This window comes from Crocodylus porosus, unplaced genomic scaffold, assembly GCF_001723895.1.
Source record: "Crocodylus porosus isolate Cpor-Errol unplaced genomic scaffold, CroPor_comp1, whole genome shotgun sequence".
NCBI lineage: Eukaryota > Metazoa > Chordata > Crocodylia > Crocodylidae > Crocodylus > Crocodylus porosus.
This window is the reverse complement of record NW_017728918.1, coordinates 11,380,959-11,395,327: the sequence shown is the minus strand read 5'-3', so window position 1 is coordinate 11,395,327 and position 14,369 is coordinate 11,380,959. Positions and strand designations below refer to the sequence as shown.

The window sequence follows — 14,369 nt, the reverse complement described above, 5'->3', positions numbered from 1 at the left end:
TCCAGACCGGCATGGTGGGCTACCCCGAGGCCCTGACCGATCCCTCCTACAAGTCCCAGGTCCTGGTGCTGACCTACCCCCTCGTGGGCAACTACGGCGTCCCGCAGGATGAGCCCGACCCGCACGGCCTCAGCCGGGTGAGTGCCGGCGGGGGCCACACAGCCAGCCAGGCAGGCCCGGGCTGCTGGCAGCCAGCGGCAGGTTGGCATCAGCTCTGCTGTGAATTTGGCCGGAGCAACCCAGACTCCTATGGGCCCTGGCAACTGTCCAGCATGGCAAGGCTGTCCTCTGGGGCTGGCCGGAGGGGCACAGATGGGCCTGCAGCCGCTGGGGAAAGACGCTGCGTGCTGGGGCTGGCTGGCAGGGTTGCCGTTCCGGCACAGGCCAGGGCAGGGCCCCTCTGCTGTGCTGCGAGCGCTGCCTTGCCCCATGGTGCCAGGCAGTGCCTCTCCCCTAAGGGAGCCAGCTTTGAATCTGCAGCCCCGGGCAGCCACATACCGGCCATGCCACCTGTCTGGCTGCGTTAGCATCGCCGCCCAGGAGCCAGCATGTGCTGGGACTGCTGGCTCCCCTGGAGCTTTGCATCAGCACAGCTCTGCAATGGGTCAGCAGGGAGCCCATGCCCGTGCAGCCTCTTGCAGGCCTGCACAAACTGGCTGTGGGGGGCTGTAAGGGCCCGCGGGGCTGCCAGGAGGAGTTCCAGCCTGTCCTCCCTGAGTGGCTGGGCCGGGCGTGTCTCGCTCCCCAGAAGCGTCTCAGGGCCTGTGTCCGGTCCCTCATCACTGCAGGGCATTTGCCAGTAAGGAGTCCCAGGGTCAGAGTCCAGCCTTGCTATCGCGGGCAGGTGCCCTGTCGCCCCCCTCACATGGATCCAGCTCTGTCCTGACTGTGGCCCTGCGGGGCGGCTGGCCTAATCCCTCCACCCTGCTCTAGGTCCTCTGCTCCCGTCCGGCCTTGGGGGTGTTCCTGGTCATATGTCCCCCTTGCCCCTGTGCCAGCCCCGTCCTTCGGCTTAGCTTGTTCCCCCTACAGCAAATGCGTGCTCCTTTGCTGTGACCTCCCTGGCCTGGGCCCGACAGGTTCCTAGCCCCTCACTGGTGTGTCCTGGGTCACACCTGTCCTCTTCGTGCTGGTGGCATGTTACACACTGGTGCACCCAGGGCTGCCACCACCAGGACTTCTGCCCTCTCCAAGGGCCTTGGCTGATTGTGGGCAGTAGGAAGGCCTGAGTGTGCCCCTCTGGGGTACCACAGTCCCTTCCTGGGCTCCGTATGGAAGAGGGCCAGGCCACAGTGTCTGCTGCACCCCGAGAATGGGACACACACAGTCCTGCAGCCTTGTGCCTCAGGGCAGCTCCCTGCTCCCCCAGGCCCTGCTCCCCACCTTGCTCACCCCACCTCTGCACACAGTGGTTCGAGTCCAGCAAGATCCATGTTGCAGCACTCATTGTGGGCGAGTGCTCCCAGGTTTGCAGCCACTGGAGCGCGGCCCTCTCCCTGGACCAGTGGCTGAAGGAGCAGAACATCCCCGGCCTGGAAGGTGGGCCTGGGCAGGGTGTGGGGTGGGGCGGGGCGGGCGAGGGGCGTGCAGGGGGCTCTGGTGCTAATGCCCATCGCTCCCAGGGGTGGACACCCGTGCGCTGACAAAGCGAATCCGGGAGAAGGGGACACTGCTGGGAAAGCTGGTGCCAGATGGGACCCCCGAGAAGAGCCTGCCCTTTGAAGACCCCAACACACAGCACCTGGTGCGCGAGGTCTCCCTGAAGGTATGGCCAGGCCCTCTGCCCTGTGGAGGGGGTGGGGGCCATGGGGAGGACAGGGCAGTGCTGACCACATGGGTGACGGAAGCATCCTGGGCACTAGGTTGTTTCCCCACTCCCCTCCAGCCCTGCTGGTCTTGGGGGTCTCTGCCTGTGCCCTCTTCCCCACTGGCCCCAGGAAGTGCTGTCAGCTTCAGGCTGGGGCCCATGCTCCTGGGTCAGCAGGGGCTTGCACCTGGCCTGGTGGCCATGTGGCTGCTGGACTCTGACCCTCGAACCCCACAGGAGCCCCGAGTGTTCAACCCCAGTGGCTCAGTCCAGATCATGGCTGTGGACTGTGGCTTGAAGTACAACCAGGTGCGATGCCTGTGCCAGCGTGGAGCAGCCGTGACCGTGGTGCCCTGGGACCACCCCCTGGACAGTGCAGGTGCGTGTGGGCCCTGTTCGGCTGGGCCGGGGGCAGTCACTGGTAAGGCTGAGTGTGGGTATGAGGGCCAGGTGCCGATGGAGCCAGCTGCGTGCGCATGAGAGCAGGGGGCCTGGAGCTTGCTAGGGTGGGTTGAGGGACAGGGGACACCTGGAGCTTGGAGCCATGGTGCATCACCCCAAACAGTGCTGAACCCAGTGACAAATCCTCTCAGCCATTAGTGCTGGGAGAGGGGGAAGGGGAGCTGGGCAGGGCAGGGCCAGTGCCTGCTCTGACCATCCCTGTCCCTTAACCTTAACCCTTGCCCCACAGAGTTTGATGGGCTATTCATCAGCAATGGCCCAGGAGACCCACAGTGCTGCCAGGAGACTATCGCTGGCCTGCGCCATGTGCTGGCTGCACCCCAGCCCAAGCCTGTCTTTGGCATTTGCCTGGGGCACCAGCTTCTCTCACTGGCCGTTGGCGCCAAGACCTACAAGATGAAGTGAGTGTGGGGGAAGGAAGCCCCAGCCACAGGGGCAGTTGGGCTGGGTTCCCAGCTCCTGGCACAGGGCTGTGGGGGGCTGAGGACTTTGCCCCAGCTGGGTCTGTGCCCATGGGAGTGGCCCTGAGTGGTGGCATGGACCCCCTCTTCCCATGTCCCCCACAACCCCTCAGCCCAGTCCATGAGGTTGCCTGGGTCTCCCATGGGCCTAGAGAGGGGAAATTTCCTTCCTGCACCCCTAACCAGCTGCCTGCCTCTCATGCCCACTGGTGCTGCAGGAAGGCCCCTGCCTGGGGTGGGTTTGGCCAGTGTGCCCCCACCCTCCTTAGCCATGGGCTCTGCAAGATGTGTCGTTTGACCTGCCCCCGCCATATCCTGCAGGTACGGGAACCGTGGGCACAACCAGCCGTGCATCCATGAGGACTCAAAGCGCTGCTTCATTACCTCACAAAACCATGGCTTTGCAGTGGAGCCAGGCAGCCTGCCTGCTGGTTGGGCCCCACTCTTCACTAATGCCAACGACCGCTCCAATGAGGGCATTGTGCACAACACCAAGCCCTTCTTCAGGTGGGTAGACCGAGGGGGTGGGAATGGGCTGAGGGCCGGCTGCCACCCTGACACTCCAGGGGGGTCGGGCAGTGCTGGGGTGGCCCTTCCCTTTTGCATTCGTGCTTGGGTGCAACGTGGAGGGCCCCAGGTGTGGCATGGCAGGTGGCAGTATGTGTCTAGTCCATCCTGGCCTGGCACCTTGGTGGGTGCTGGGCTGGGCCAGGCTGGACAGTGCGTGTCGTGGTGATGTGTCGGACTGGTGGTGCTGTGGGGAGGTCAGGCAGGGAACTTGGCCCAGTGTTGTCATTAGGGCTGTGCGAAGCTTCGGACAAAGCTTCGGATCCGGAGAAGCTTCGGATGCTTCGGGGGCCGAAGCAGCACTTCCAGGTCAAAGTGCTGCCTCGTTCAGCTTCCCAAAGCGGATGGGAGCCGCCTCAGAGATCCGGCCATAGGGTATAATGGGGAAACAATAAAATATCTATAATTTTGTTGTTTTTTGTCCTATTTGGATGGGGTGGCAGACTCTGCAGAGAGGATGAAGTCTGCCAAGTTTTAAGAAGATTGGTGCAGGGGCTTGCGGGGAACGGCACCCCAAATTCTTGAAAGCAAAACCCATGTCACGTCTAGGCGTTACAACCTAGCGGGGTGAAAACTGCAGGGGTGGTAGCTCTTACTGAGGCCACAAGGCGCAAGATCGGTGCAGGCATTTGGGGGGAACTGTCCCTCAAGCTGCGGACAAGCAAAACTCGTGCCATGGGCGCTTGTGGGACTGATTGTGTCTGTCTTGGGGTGGGAGGGGAGAGAGGCTGCAGGCCTGGCTGCTAAGCTGCTGTGTTCCCAGTTACCAATCAATCCATCATGATTCACTCAGGGACCATGGACTCGGGGCCCAGCTCAATACACAGGACCTAGCTACTGCATAACGACTTAAGGAGCATCAGTTAGCACCTACAAAACCAGGCTAAGGAGAGGAAAGACTCAATACAGACAATCAACTGCCCCAAGACGGAAACAGTCTTGGCACCAGTTTTGTCAGTAGCTAGGGGTGCAGGGCCCCAGACCCCCCCGCACCCATCTCCTTGACAGCTGGCAGCGTCACAGCAGGGGCCACCACCCCTGCACCTGTCACCCTGCTGCGCCCTAGCACACTCAGTGTCACCCATGGCACAAGTTTTGCATGTCAGCAGCTTGAGGTGCAGGTCCCCCCCAATCCCTGTACCCATCTCCTTGAAAGTTGGCAGGCTTTGTGGCTTCAGTAACAGCTACCAGCCCTGCAGTTTTGACCCCCCCTGTGTTGTAACACCCAGCCGTGACATGAGTTTAGCTTTCAAGAATTTGGGGTACAGTTCCCCCCAAACCCCTGCACCAATCTTCTTGAAACTTGGCAGGTTTCATGCTCTCATCAGTGGCTACGATCCCTGCAAGTTTCATCCAAATTGGACAGAAAAAACCCCAAAGTTATAGATATTTCATTGATTCCCCATTATACCCTATGGCTGGATCTCCGAGGCGGCTCCGAAGCTTCAGAGCCGGATCGAGGTGGAAACCGGGTCTGGAGCTCCGGGTCAGATCGCGGCCGTCTGAAGTGGCCAGATCCAAAGCCAGATTGAATCGCTGTCGACTCGCACAGGCCTAGTCGTCATGGTGATGGGTTTGGCCTGATCCAGGCACCACGGTGCTGTGGGATGCTGGCATGGGCCTGCGGTGGTGGGGGAGGGGTTGTCTAACTGGCCCAGTGCTGTCATGGCAATGGGGTTGGCCTGGCAAAGGTACCGCTGTGGGCAGGCTGGGCAGGAGGGCGCGTCTGAGCCAGCTGCCTGTCCCATGACAGTGTTCAGTTCCACCCCGAGCACCGGGCAGGCCCCAGCGACCTTGAGGGCCTCTTTGACATCTTCCTGGACACAGTGCGAGATCTGCGTGCTGGGAGCCCAAGCCCCAAGACAGGTGGGATCCTGGGCCAGGAGGAGGTGGGGGGTTGGTCTGGGAAGCTGTGGGTGCAGATGTGGCCTGTTGGGGCCCCTCATCGCTGAGCGCTTGGTGCAGGGCCTGGCACATGGGCCTTGCCCTGGAAGAAGACGCCTCTGGGCCGTGGCTGTGGCAGCATGTGTGGCCTGGGGAGGGCCATGTCCCAAGCGAAGGGACCTGGGCTGTGCTGCTGCCTCGGGGGGGGGCTCCTGATGCTGGGCACCCTCTCTCAGCTCTTTTGGGCACGGCAGCCACTTAGCTCGTGGTCCTGCCTGGATGTGTCCCAGTGGGGTAGAGGGGTGTCCCAGTGGGGGCCCTGCTGTGAGTGCTGAGTAATGAGTACTGGGCTACGCTCTCTGCAGTGCGGGAACGTCTGCGGCAGTGGCTGATGTACAGCAAGCCCCCGGCAGGTGGCAACTCAGCCCGGCCACGCAAGGTGTTGATCCTGGGCTCGGGGGGTCTCTCCATTGGCCAGGCTGGGGAGTTCGACTACTCTGGCTCGCAGGTGAGCCCTACAGCTCGGGGAAGGCAGGTGTTGGGAAGACAGTGTTCAGTGGCCTTCAGGGACAGGAGGTGGAGTCGTCATGCGAAGGGGAAATGTTGTGGGGACATGGGGTAACGCGGTAGCAGGACACAGCTGGGGACTCTATGATGGTGGGGTTGGGGGTCCCTGTGATAGCAGGGGTCCAGGGATGTGGGACAGTTGGTATGATGGCAAGGGGGTGCAGAAAGATTCTTGGCTGTCATCAGGCCCCCCTGACTCTCTGACAGGCCATCAAAGCCCTGAAAGAAGAGAACATCCAGACAGTACTGATCAACCCCAACATCGCTACAGTGCAGACCTCCAAGGGCCTAGCTGATAAGGTCTACTTCCTGCCAATCACCCCAGACTATGTCACCCAGGTGAGTCCCATGGGCAGCACTGGGCCTGGGGCAGGGGGAGGGGGCAGGGGCCCTGCCAGCAGGAAGCTCCTGTCTCACTGCCATTTTGGTGCCAGGTGATCAAGAATGAGCGGCCAGATGGGATCCTGCTTACCTTCGGGGGCCAGACGGCCCTGAACTGCGGGGTGGAGCTTACCAAGGGCGGTGTGCTGGAGCGATACTGTGTGCGGGTGCTTGGCACGCCTGTGGCCTCCATTGAGATGACGGAGGACCGCAAGGTCTTTGTGGAGAAGATGGAGGAGATCAATGAGCACGTGGCGCCCAGTGAGGCTGCATTTTCCCTGGAGCAGGTGTGGGGAAGAGCAGGAGGTTGTTGGGGCTCAGTGTCCTGATGTCCTTGGCCAGGGCCCTGGGGGTTGTGCCAGCATCCCAGGCTGGCATCTCATGCTGGGCGGGGGGCTTCCAGCATAGGCCTCGGATCCTGTGTTCCCTGTGCTGGGGCATTGGCACCTGGTCCATCCTGCTGGTCGCATGAGGGGAATCTGCCTGGGCCCCTAAAACCAGTGGCCTTACAGTGTCCCCTGTGTTCATAGCACTGTCTCCCCCTGCGTACCCTACCTGTGCCCCTACCTCTACCCCATCGTCTGCACTGACTCTGCTCTTGTCCCACAGGCCCAGGCAGCGGCTGAGCGGCTGGGCTACCCTGTGCTGGTGCGCTCAGCCTATGCGCTGGGGGGCCTGGGCTCCGGCTTCGCCAGCAGCAGGGAGGAGCTGACGGCACTGGTGAGCCAGGCCTTCACCCACACGTCCCAGGTGCTGGTGGACAAGTCCCTGCAGGGTTGGAAGGAGATAGAGTATGAGGTCGTGCGTGATGCCTACAACAACTGTGTCACCGTGAGTCAGGGCCGGGGCCAGGATTGGGAGAGGACCTTCTCTCTGCTCATGGTCTCGGTGGGAGCTGAGTGCAGGAGGACAGGGCCCCACCGCACGGTGACAGATCCTTGTCTTCACCCATCCCCACAGGTCTGCAACATGGAGAACCTGGACCCTCTGGGCATCCACACAGGCGAGTCGATCGTGGTGGCACCCAGCCAGACGCTGAACGACCGGGAGTACAACATGCTTCGGCACACAGCCATCAAGGTGGTGCAGCACCTGGGCATCGTGGGCGAGTGCAACATCCAGTATGCACTGAACCCTGAGTCTGAGCAGGTGAGGACTGGTGGGACAGCGTCCCTTACCCTGTGGTGCCCTGCAGCCACAGTGTGCTGTGCTCCAGGTGGCAGTCTGTGGTACAAGAACGTGTCCTGGTGCCATCCCATGCCTGCCAAGTGCCCTGCACCCCGCAATAGTAGCCTGCTTGTGGACCAGGGAGAGGGGGCAGGTCTCCACCCCTGGGCCCCCTTAGAGCTGGGCACTGCGCACCCTGCGCTTTGCTGTGAGGGGGCCCTGCGGAGTGGGGCTGGAGGTATTGCTTTACAACTGTGGTGCAGTCCTCATGCTGGTCCTGCTGCCCCCTCAGTACTACATCATCGAGGTGAACGCCCGGCTCTCCCGCAGCTCGGCCCTGGCCAGCAAGGCGACTGGCTACCCCCTGGCCTATGTGGCAGCCAAGTTGGCGTTGGGCATCCCCCTGCCTGTCCTCAGGTAACAGCCTCGTGCGCAGGGGTGGGGGTGCTGGACCTGCTTGGCACTGCAGCAGGCCTCGAGGGTCGGGGGGACAAAGATAGGGGAGTCCTGTCTGTTGGGAAGAGGGGGCGATGAGGGCTCTGCCTGCTTCCCCCAGACTGAAGGGCAGAGTAGAGGTGTCTGGCGTATCCTGGGGTTCTGGACTTTGCTGCTTGCTGCATGGAGCTGAGAAGGAATTGTTTCCCCTCTTGCTGCTCTGCGTCAGGGGATTTTCTCACCTCCCCCAGAGGTGCTGTGTGCTGGATGCATCCCAGGCTGGGGAGGAGGACAGGGCTGTGCCACTGCTCCTGGCACCAACCTTGTAGGGTCTTGGCTAGAGGGTCTTGCCCCCAGCTAGGGATCAGACCAACGTTGCACTGGGGGCAGGAAGGGATTTCCCCCCCGGTCAGATCAGTATGGACTGGGGAGGATTTGCCGCCTTCTGTAGTGGTGGCATGGCCCAGCCTGGGATCTCTGTGCATTTATGCCTTTGGCAACAGCAGGGTACCACCAGCCCTTGTCCCCCAGCTGCACCTGGGGTAGGGCCAGGGGCTGTCAGTGTCTTGTTGGGGCACCTGACTGTGTGACAAAATTGACTTGTGTGACATCAGCAACAGGTCAGGCAAGGACATGTCTGGGATGGTTTGGATGAGGCTGATCCTGCTCAGAGTGGGGGCAGAGTTAGCTGTGACCTCCAGAGAGCCCTACCAGCCGGACTGCTTCTACTCCATGGCTGCCGGGCTCTGGGGCCTGCTGTTACCCCGCCACAACCTGGGGGAAGGTGGGGTGTGGATGGGAAGGGTCCAATGTCTGGGCCCTCATGGCAGTTCTGGCAGCATTCTGGAGTGCTGGACCCAGGGAGGGAGAACACCTGGTGGTTGGAGGGTTCAGCCCCTCAGACCCTGGTGCTCTAACCCCCTGGCTTTGGCCAGCCTGGCTTCCAGAGTCCTCTGCACTGCAGTGTGCTCTGCCCCGCCAACCTCTCCCTGAGCAGAACAGCCTGATGAGCTCCCAGCCTCCCCTGGGAGATGCTTCCTGCCTCCCTCCTTCCCCTGCCCAGTCCCACCTCTGTAGCCCCCCTCTGCAGGCTCAGGTCTCACCCCACCACCCTGCAGCTGAGCCCAGGGCTGGGTGCTGACGCTCCAATTCTGGCAGAAACTCAGTCACCAACTCCACCACGGCCAACTTTGAGCCTAGCCTGGACTACTGCGTGGTAAAGATCCCACGCTGGGACCTCAGCAAGTTCCTGCGTGTCAGCACCAAGATTGGCAGCTCCATGAAGAGTGTTGGTGAGCAACCCCTTGGCCCAGCAGCCCAGCCCAGCCCCCTCTTCCCACAACACCCAGGCTCCCTCATGGCCTGGTGCCTTCCCCCCTCCGCTGCCCTGTGGTTCTGCCCAGCATGCCCCCCCACTCCTCCCCACTGGCTGCACCAGGTTCACATGCGGCCCTGCCCCTAACCCCAGTGGCTGCTGACACCGCTGCTCCCCCCATGCAGGAGAGGTTATGGCCATCGGGCGTAACTTCGAGGAGGCCTTCCAGAAGGCACTGCGCATGGTGGATGAGAACTGCGTGGGCTTTGACCACACTGTAAAGCCGGCCTCAGACATGGTGAGTGCCGACCAGGGGTGGTGGGCACCTGGGGCTGCCTGGTGGATCCTGCCAGGGCCCAGGTCACCCCCTCCATTCCCCCAACAGGAGCTGGCGACACCAACAGACAAGCGGATCTTCGTGCTGGCAGCCGCTCTGCGCGCTGGCTACAGCATTGAGCGCCTGTACGAGCTGACACGGATCGACCGGTGGTTCCTGCACAAGATGAAGAACATCACAGACCATGCGCTGCTGCTGGAGTCCTACCGCCAGGGCAGCCCCATGCCACCTTCCGTGCTGCAGAAGGCCAAACAGCTGGGCTTCTCTGACAAGCAGGTGGCACTTGCTGTGCTCAGGTGATCTGGCAGTTTGAGGCCACAGCAGGCCTGTATCCACCTAGGGCTGAGGGTGGGGCAGCGGGCAGGTGTTAGAGAGAGAACATAGTAAAATAGATAGGTGGAGCTGTAGCCCTATTGGTATTTGCTGGTATTCATTGGTATTCCCTGTTGGTGAGTGGATTTGGAGATGATGGCAACCTTTTCCGCCTCTGAAGTTCTCTCCCTCCTCTGAGGTTACCTGCAGTGAGGGGTAGGGCCCTGTGCACTGGGGATACGAGTGCCTGGTTAGTCCTTTACTTGCCACATTGCAGGTGCTGGACCATGGGGCTGTTCATGGACTGCGGCAGTGCCGCTTCCATGAGCCAGCAAAGCTTGATGTGTAACAGGCACTGGAAAGTTCACAGCTTGGCCAAGGATTGTTCCCAGACTGGGGTCACATGAGCTGCGGGCTTGGACCAGAGGCTGTGAGCCCTGTTCCTGCAGAAGTGCCCCATCCCCTCCATGACCAGAGATGCACAACCCCTAGTGCGGCCCTGGCCAAGAGGGTGGAGGAGGTTCCGGGGGAGGCTGTGTGCATGGCTGTCAGGCCCGTGGAGCATGCTGCCATTACGAGCAGCAGGATGTCTGGGACGTATGTTACCTTGGTGACAGGGTGGTTTTGTCTCTGGCCGTCATGCCCCATTTGGGGAATGACACAGGGCATCTTAACAAAATGGACTTCCTGTTTCCTGCAGCTGGTTTTTCTCTGACACCCTGTGAACTGGGGGCAGGAGGGCAGGGGGTGGAGCGAGCAGCTTCCTGCAGCCCAGCGATGGCCAGGTGCCCTGGGGTTGTACAAGCAGCCCCTGCCCTGGCTCAGCCCTCCCCCTCTCTCTCCCCAGCACAGAGCTGGCTGTGCGGAAGATGCGGCAGGACCTGAAGATCCTGCCTGTGGTGAAGCAGATTGACACGGTGGCGGCTGAGTGGCCGGCACAGACCAACTACTTGTACCTGACCTACAATGGCCGTGAGCATGACCTGCCCTTCCGCGAGCCCCATGTCATGGTCATCGGCTCCGGTGTCTATCGCATCGGCAGCAGTGTTGAGTTTGACTGGTGCGCTGTTGGCTGCATCCAGGAGCTGCGCAAGGTCCGTGCCCAGGGGTTCAGGCCAGGAGGGCTCTGGGATCCTGGCCTGGGCCCTGCTGCAACCCCCACCCCGCACTTGATGTCTCCTGCAGATGGGCTTCAAGACCATCATGGTGAACTACAACCCCGAGACAGTGAGCACTGACTATGACATGTGTGACCGGCTCTACTTCGATGAGATGTCCTTTGAGGTGAGGCCAAGTGGCTGCAGGGGAGAGGAGCCTGGGGCATTGATCCAGGGGGGGCTGTCAGAGGTTGGTGGAGAGAGCATAGGTTGCCACGGGAGCCTATGGTACCCGAGCCTGGTCCTGCTCTGCTAGCTGGTGCCCATCCCCAAGTGCGTGCCCCGCTCTGCTCCTGCCCCACAGGTAGTGATGGACATCTATGAGCTGGAGAGCCCCGAAGGCGTAATCCTGTCCATGGGGGGGCAGCTGCCCAACAACATCGCCATGGCGCTGCATCGGCAGCAGTGCCGCATCCTGGGCACCTCTCCTGAGGCCATTGACTCTGCCGAGAACCGCTTCAAGTTCTCCCGCCTGCTAGACACCATTGGCATCAGCCAGCCCCTGTGGAAGGAGCTCTCTGACATGGAGGTAAGAGTGGGTTGGGGCTGGCAGTGCTGGGGTGGGGCAGCCCGGGCATCTGCTGGTTTAGGTGGGGGGCTGGGCAGGCGAGTATGTCCTGTCTGAGTTGGGCTGGGCAGGGGAAAGGGAGACTGGGGAGTGGGCTATCAGGTTTGGGGCTGTGATTGTTGTGGGAGGGAGACCAGGGAGTGCCTGGGTCCTGGCTGGGCTGGGCAAAGAGGCAGGAGTCTGGGGGTGGTGGAGTGGGTTGGGGTTAGATCTGGGAGGGGGAGGCCAGTGGTGGGTGGCTCTGCGCCTGCCTGATGCCAGCCGTGCCTGCAGTCGGCCAAGCAGTTCTGCTGCAAGGTGGGGTACCCGTGCGTGGTGCGCCCCTCCTACGTGCTAAGCGGTGCCGCCATGAACGTGGCCTACTCAGACAGCGATCTGGAGAAGTTCCTGTGCAACGCCGTGGCCGTGTCCAAAGAGCAGCCCGTGGTTATCTCCAAGTTCATCCAGGAGGCCAAGGTCAGGGGGCTGTCCTGCCTGCCGTGGGCACCCACTCCTGCTTGCCAAGGGGGGTGGCCTGGGGCACATGACATCACTGAGAGCCAATTGCAGAGCTTTGCTGCTGCCTCCATGCCACCCCCGCATGGCAGCACAGCTCTGATCTCCCACCTGGGCCCATCACGCTCCTGCCCAAGATTGCAGACCTCTGACCGCCTCACCTGCCAGCCACCCCAGAGCCTTTCCCACCCCCTCCGTTCTTGGGCTGTGGGACAGACTGGGGGTGGCTGTGCTGGGTTGAGGGATTTGTTTGTGGGGTTTCTGGTCCAGGCTGCCCCATCCCTGCTGACGGCAGCTCCCGCTGGCAGGAGATTGATGTGGATGCCGTGGCCTGTGATGGGGTGGTGGTGGCCATTGCCATCTCAGAGCACGTGGAGAACGCGGGTGTGCACTCGGGCGATGCCACCCTGGTGACACCCCCCCAGGACATCACCCCCAAGACGCTGGAGCGCATCAAAGCCATCGTGCACGCTGTGGGGCAGGAGCTACAGGTCACAGGGCCCTTCAACCTGCAGCTCATCGCCAAGGTACTGCAGGGAGGAGCTGGCCTGGACAGGGGCTGGGCACAGGGCCCCAGGGACAAGGGATCAGCCTGCCATGGTGCAGGGCCCCCCACTTCCCCAGGCACCTCACAGCCTCTCCCGGCAGGATGACCAGTTAAAGGTGATCGAATGCAACGTGCGCGTGTCCCGCTCCTTCCCCTTCGTCTCCAAGACACTGGGTGTGGACCTGGTGGCCCTGGCCACGCAGGTGATCATGGGCCAGGAGGTGGAGTCTGTAGGGCTGATGACCGGTACTGGTATCGTTGGTGTAAAGGTGAGCCAAGGGAGGGGTCAGTGCTGGTTTTGCCATGGGTCAGGGCAGGGAAGGGGCCATGTGTTGGTGCTGCCTGGGGCTTGGGTGTGGGAAGGGGCTGTGCACTGCTGCTGCCCTGGGCCAGGGCAGGGGAAGAGCTAAGTGCTGACTCTGGTGCCCAGTGGTCACACTGCACTCCTGGCCCAGGTGCCACAGTTCTCGTTCTCCCGGCTGGCGGGTGCGGACGTGGTGCTGGGCGTGGAGATGACGAGCACGGGCGAGGTGGCCTGCTTCGGGGAGAACCGCTGCGAAGCCTACCTGAAGGCCATGCTCAGCACTGGCTTCCGCATCCCCAAGAAGAACATCCTGCTCACCATTGGCAGCTACAAGGTATGGGGATGGTGAGGGCAGGGGCTGCCAGGCTCTGGGTGGAGGCAGGGGTGCAGCAGGCGCTGACTCCCTGGTGACTGTTGCAGAACAAAAGTGAGCTGCTGCCCACGGTGCGCACACTGGAGAGCCTGGGCTACAACCTCTATGCCAGCCTGGGCACTGCCGACTTCTACACCGAGCATGGCATCAAGGTAGCAACGGGCAGCAGTCAGCCCACGGCAGGGCTCTCTGCCTGTCTCCTCCCTCTGCCCGGGGTTGTGGGGCCTGCACTTTGAGCTTGCAGCTTCTGGGTATCCTGGCCCTGCCTCTGGAGCACAACCCTCTGGTCCCCGTTGGCATTGCCAAGTCCAGGACTTGGGAGTATTCGTTGGTGTCACTGGTGCAGGGGCAAGGGCCCCTGGATCCATGTCAGTGTCACTGGTGCAGGGTGGGGGTCCCCGTTGCAGGGCCTGGGGCTGGAGCAGGTCTCACTTCCCCGGGGCAGGTGATGGCTGTGGACTGGCACTTTGAGGAGACCGATGGCAGTGAGACAGGCACCAAGAGCATCCTGGACTACTTGGCAGAGAACCACTTTGAGATGGTCATCAACCTGTCCATGCGCAATTCGGGTGGGCGCCGCCTCTCCTCCTTTGTCACCAAGGGCTACCGTACACGGCGCCTGGCTGTTGACTACTCTGTACCTCTCATCATCGACATCAAGTGCACCAAGCTCTTTGTGGAGGTAGGGACAGGGGTGGGGCTGGGTTCAGTATCCTAATTGCAGGCCTGGGAGAGTGCCTCTGCCCCAGAGGCACTGGGCGGCAGAGGAGGCAGGGGTGGGGCAGGAGAGCAAAAGGGTCTGGTACTGTCAGCAGGGCCCTGCCATCCTTGACCTATTCCCTGCCTCCCATAGGCACTGGGCCAGATTGGGGCAGCCCCCCCACTGAAGATCCATGTGGACTGCATGACCTCCCAGAAGCTTATCCGCCTGCCAGGTATGCCAGGGAGGGCTGGGGGGACTGGCTGGGAGGGGTGAAGAGGTCACTAGACTGAGGCAGCTGAGGAGCTGGAGTGCAGGGGCCCCAGGGATTGCGCCTTGGTGCCTGTCCCACCCTGAGGTGCTGTGGCCCCAGGAGCCCTGGGCATTCTGCGACTGGCTTTCCCCAAAACCTAGGGCTCTGCCTCAGACAAGTGCAAGGTGATGCACCTCGGGAGGAACAACTGGCACCATACCTACAGGTTGGGGAACTCCCCTCTTGTCAGCACGGAGGCGGAAAGGGATCTGGGGGT

At 62.0% G+C, this 14,369-nt stretch overlaps 1 protein-coding gene across 2 annotated transcripts in view; it reads left to right on the top strand.

Annotated features, from left to right (window-relative positions):
* The first annotated feature begins 6 nt into the window (after nucleotides 1–6).
* Nucleotides 7–14,369, top strand: part of CAD (carbamoyl-phosphate synthetase 2, aspartate transcarbamylase, and dihydroorotase) — a 21,578-nt gene continuing 7,215 nt past the window's right edge. For both annotated transcript variants that reach the window (XM_019537281.1, XM_019537282.1), the window contains exons 1-26: nucleotides 7–137; nucleotides 1,410–1,539; nucleotides 1,623–1,765; nucleotides 2,045–2,186; nucleotides 2,499–2,670; nucleotides 3,052–3,237; nucleotides 5,051–5,163; nucleotides 5,547–5,689; nucleotides 5,956–6,087; nucleotides 6,183–6,416; nucleotides 6,739–6,960; nucleotides 7,090–7,278; nucleotides 7,589–7,713; nucleotides 8,890–9,023; nucleotides 9,232–9,344; nucleotides 9,432–9,679; nucleotides 10,543–10,789; nucleotides 10,881–10,979; nucleotides 11,157–11,381; nucleotides 11,694–11,876; nucleotides 12,224–12,442; nucleotides 12,564–12,731; nucleotides 12,918–13,100; nucleotides 13,187–13,291; nucleotides 13,585–13,821; nucleotides 13,993–14,074. In XM_019537281.1, the coding sequence (XP_019392826.1) occupies nucleotides 12–137; nucleotides 1,410–1,539; nucleotides 1,623–1,765; nucleotides 2,045–2,186; nucleotides 2,499–2,670; nucleotides 3,052–3,237; nucleotides 5,051–5,163; nucleotides 5,547–5,689; nucleotides 5,956–6,087; nucleotides 6,183–6,416; nucleotides 6,739–6,960; nucleotides 7,090–7,278; nucleotides 7,589–7,713; nucleotides 8,890–9,023; nucleotides 9,232–9,344; nucleotides 9,432–9,679; nucleotides 10,543–10,789; nucleotides 10,881–10,979; nucleotides 11,157–11,381; nucleotides 11,694–11,876; nucleotides 12,224–12,442; nucleotides 12,564–12,731; nucleotides 12,918–13,100; nucleotides 13,187–13,291; nucleotides 13,585–13,821; nucleotides 13,993–14,074 (4,300 nt within the window). In that variant the 5' untranslated portion in view covers nucleotides 7–11. The remainder of the gene's footprint in view (nucleotides 138–1,409; nucleotides 1,540–1,622; nucleotides 1,766–2,044; nucleotides 2,187–2,498; nucleotides 2,671–3,051; nucleotides 3,238–5,050; nucleotides 5,164–5,546; nucleotides 5,690–5,955; nucleotides 6,088–6,182; nucleotides 6,417–6,738; nucleotides 6,961–7,089; nucleotides 7,279–7,588; nucleotides 7,714–8,889; nucleotides 9,024–9,231; nucleotides 9,345–9,431; nucleotides 9,680–10,542; nucleotides 10,790–10,880; nucleotides 10,980–11,156; nucleotides 11,382–11,693; nucleotides 11,877–12,223; nucleotides 12,443–12,563; nucleotides 12,732–12,917; nucleotides 13,101–13,186; nucleotides 13,292–13,584; nucleotides 13,822–13,992; nucleotides 14,075–14,369) is intronic.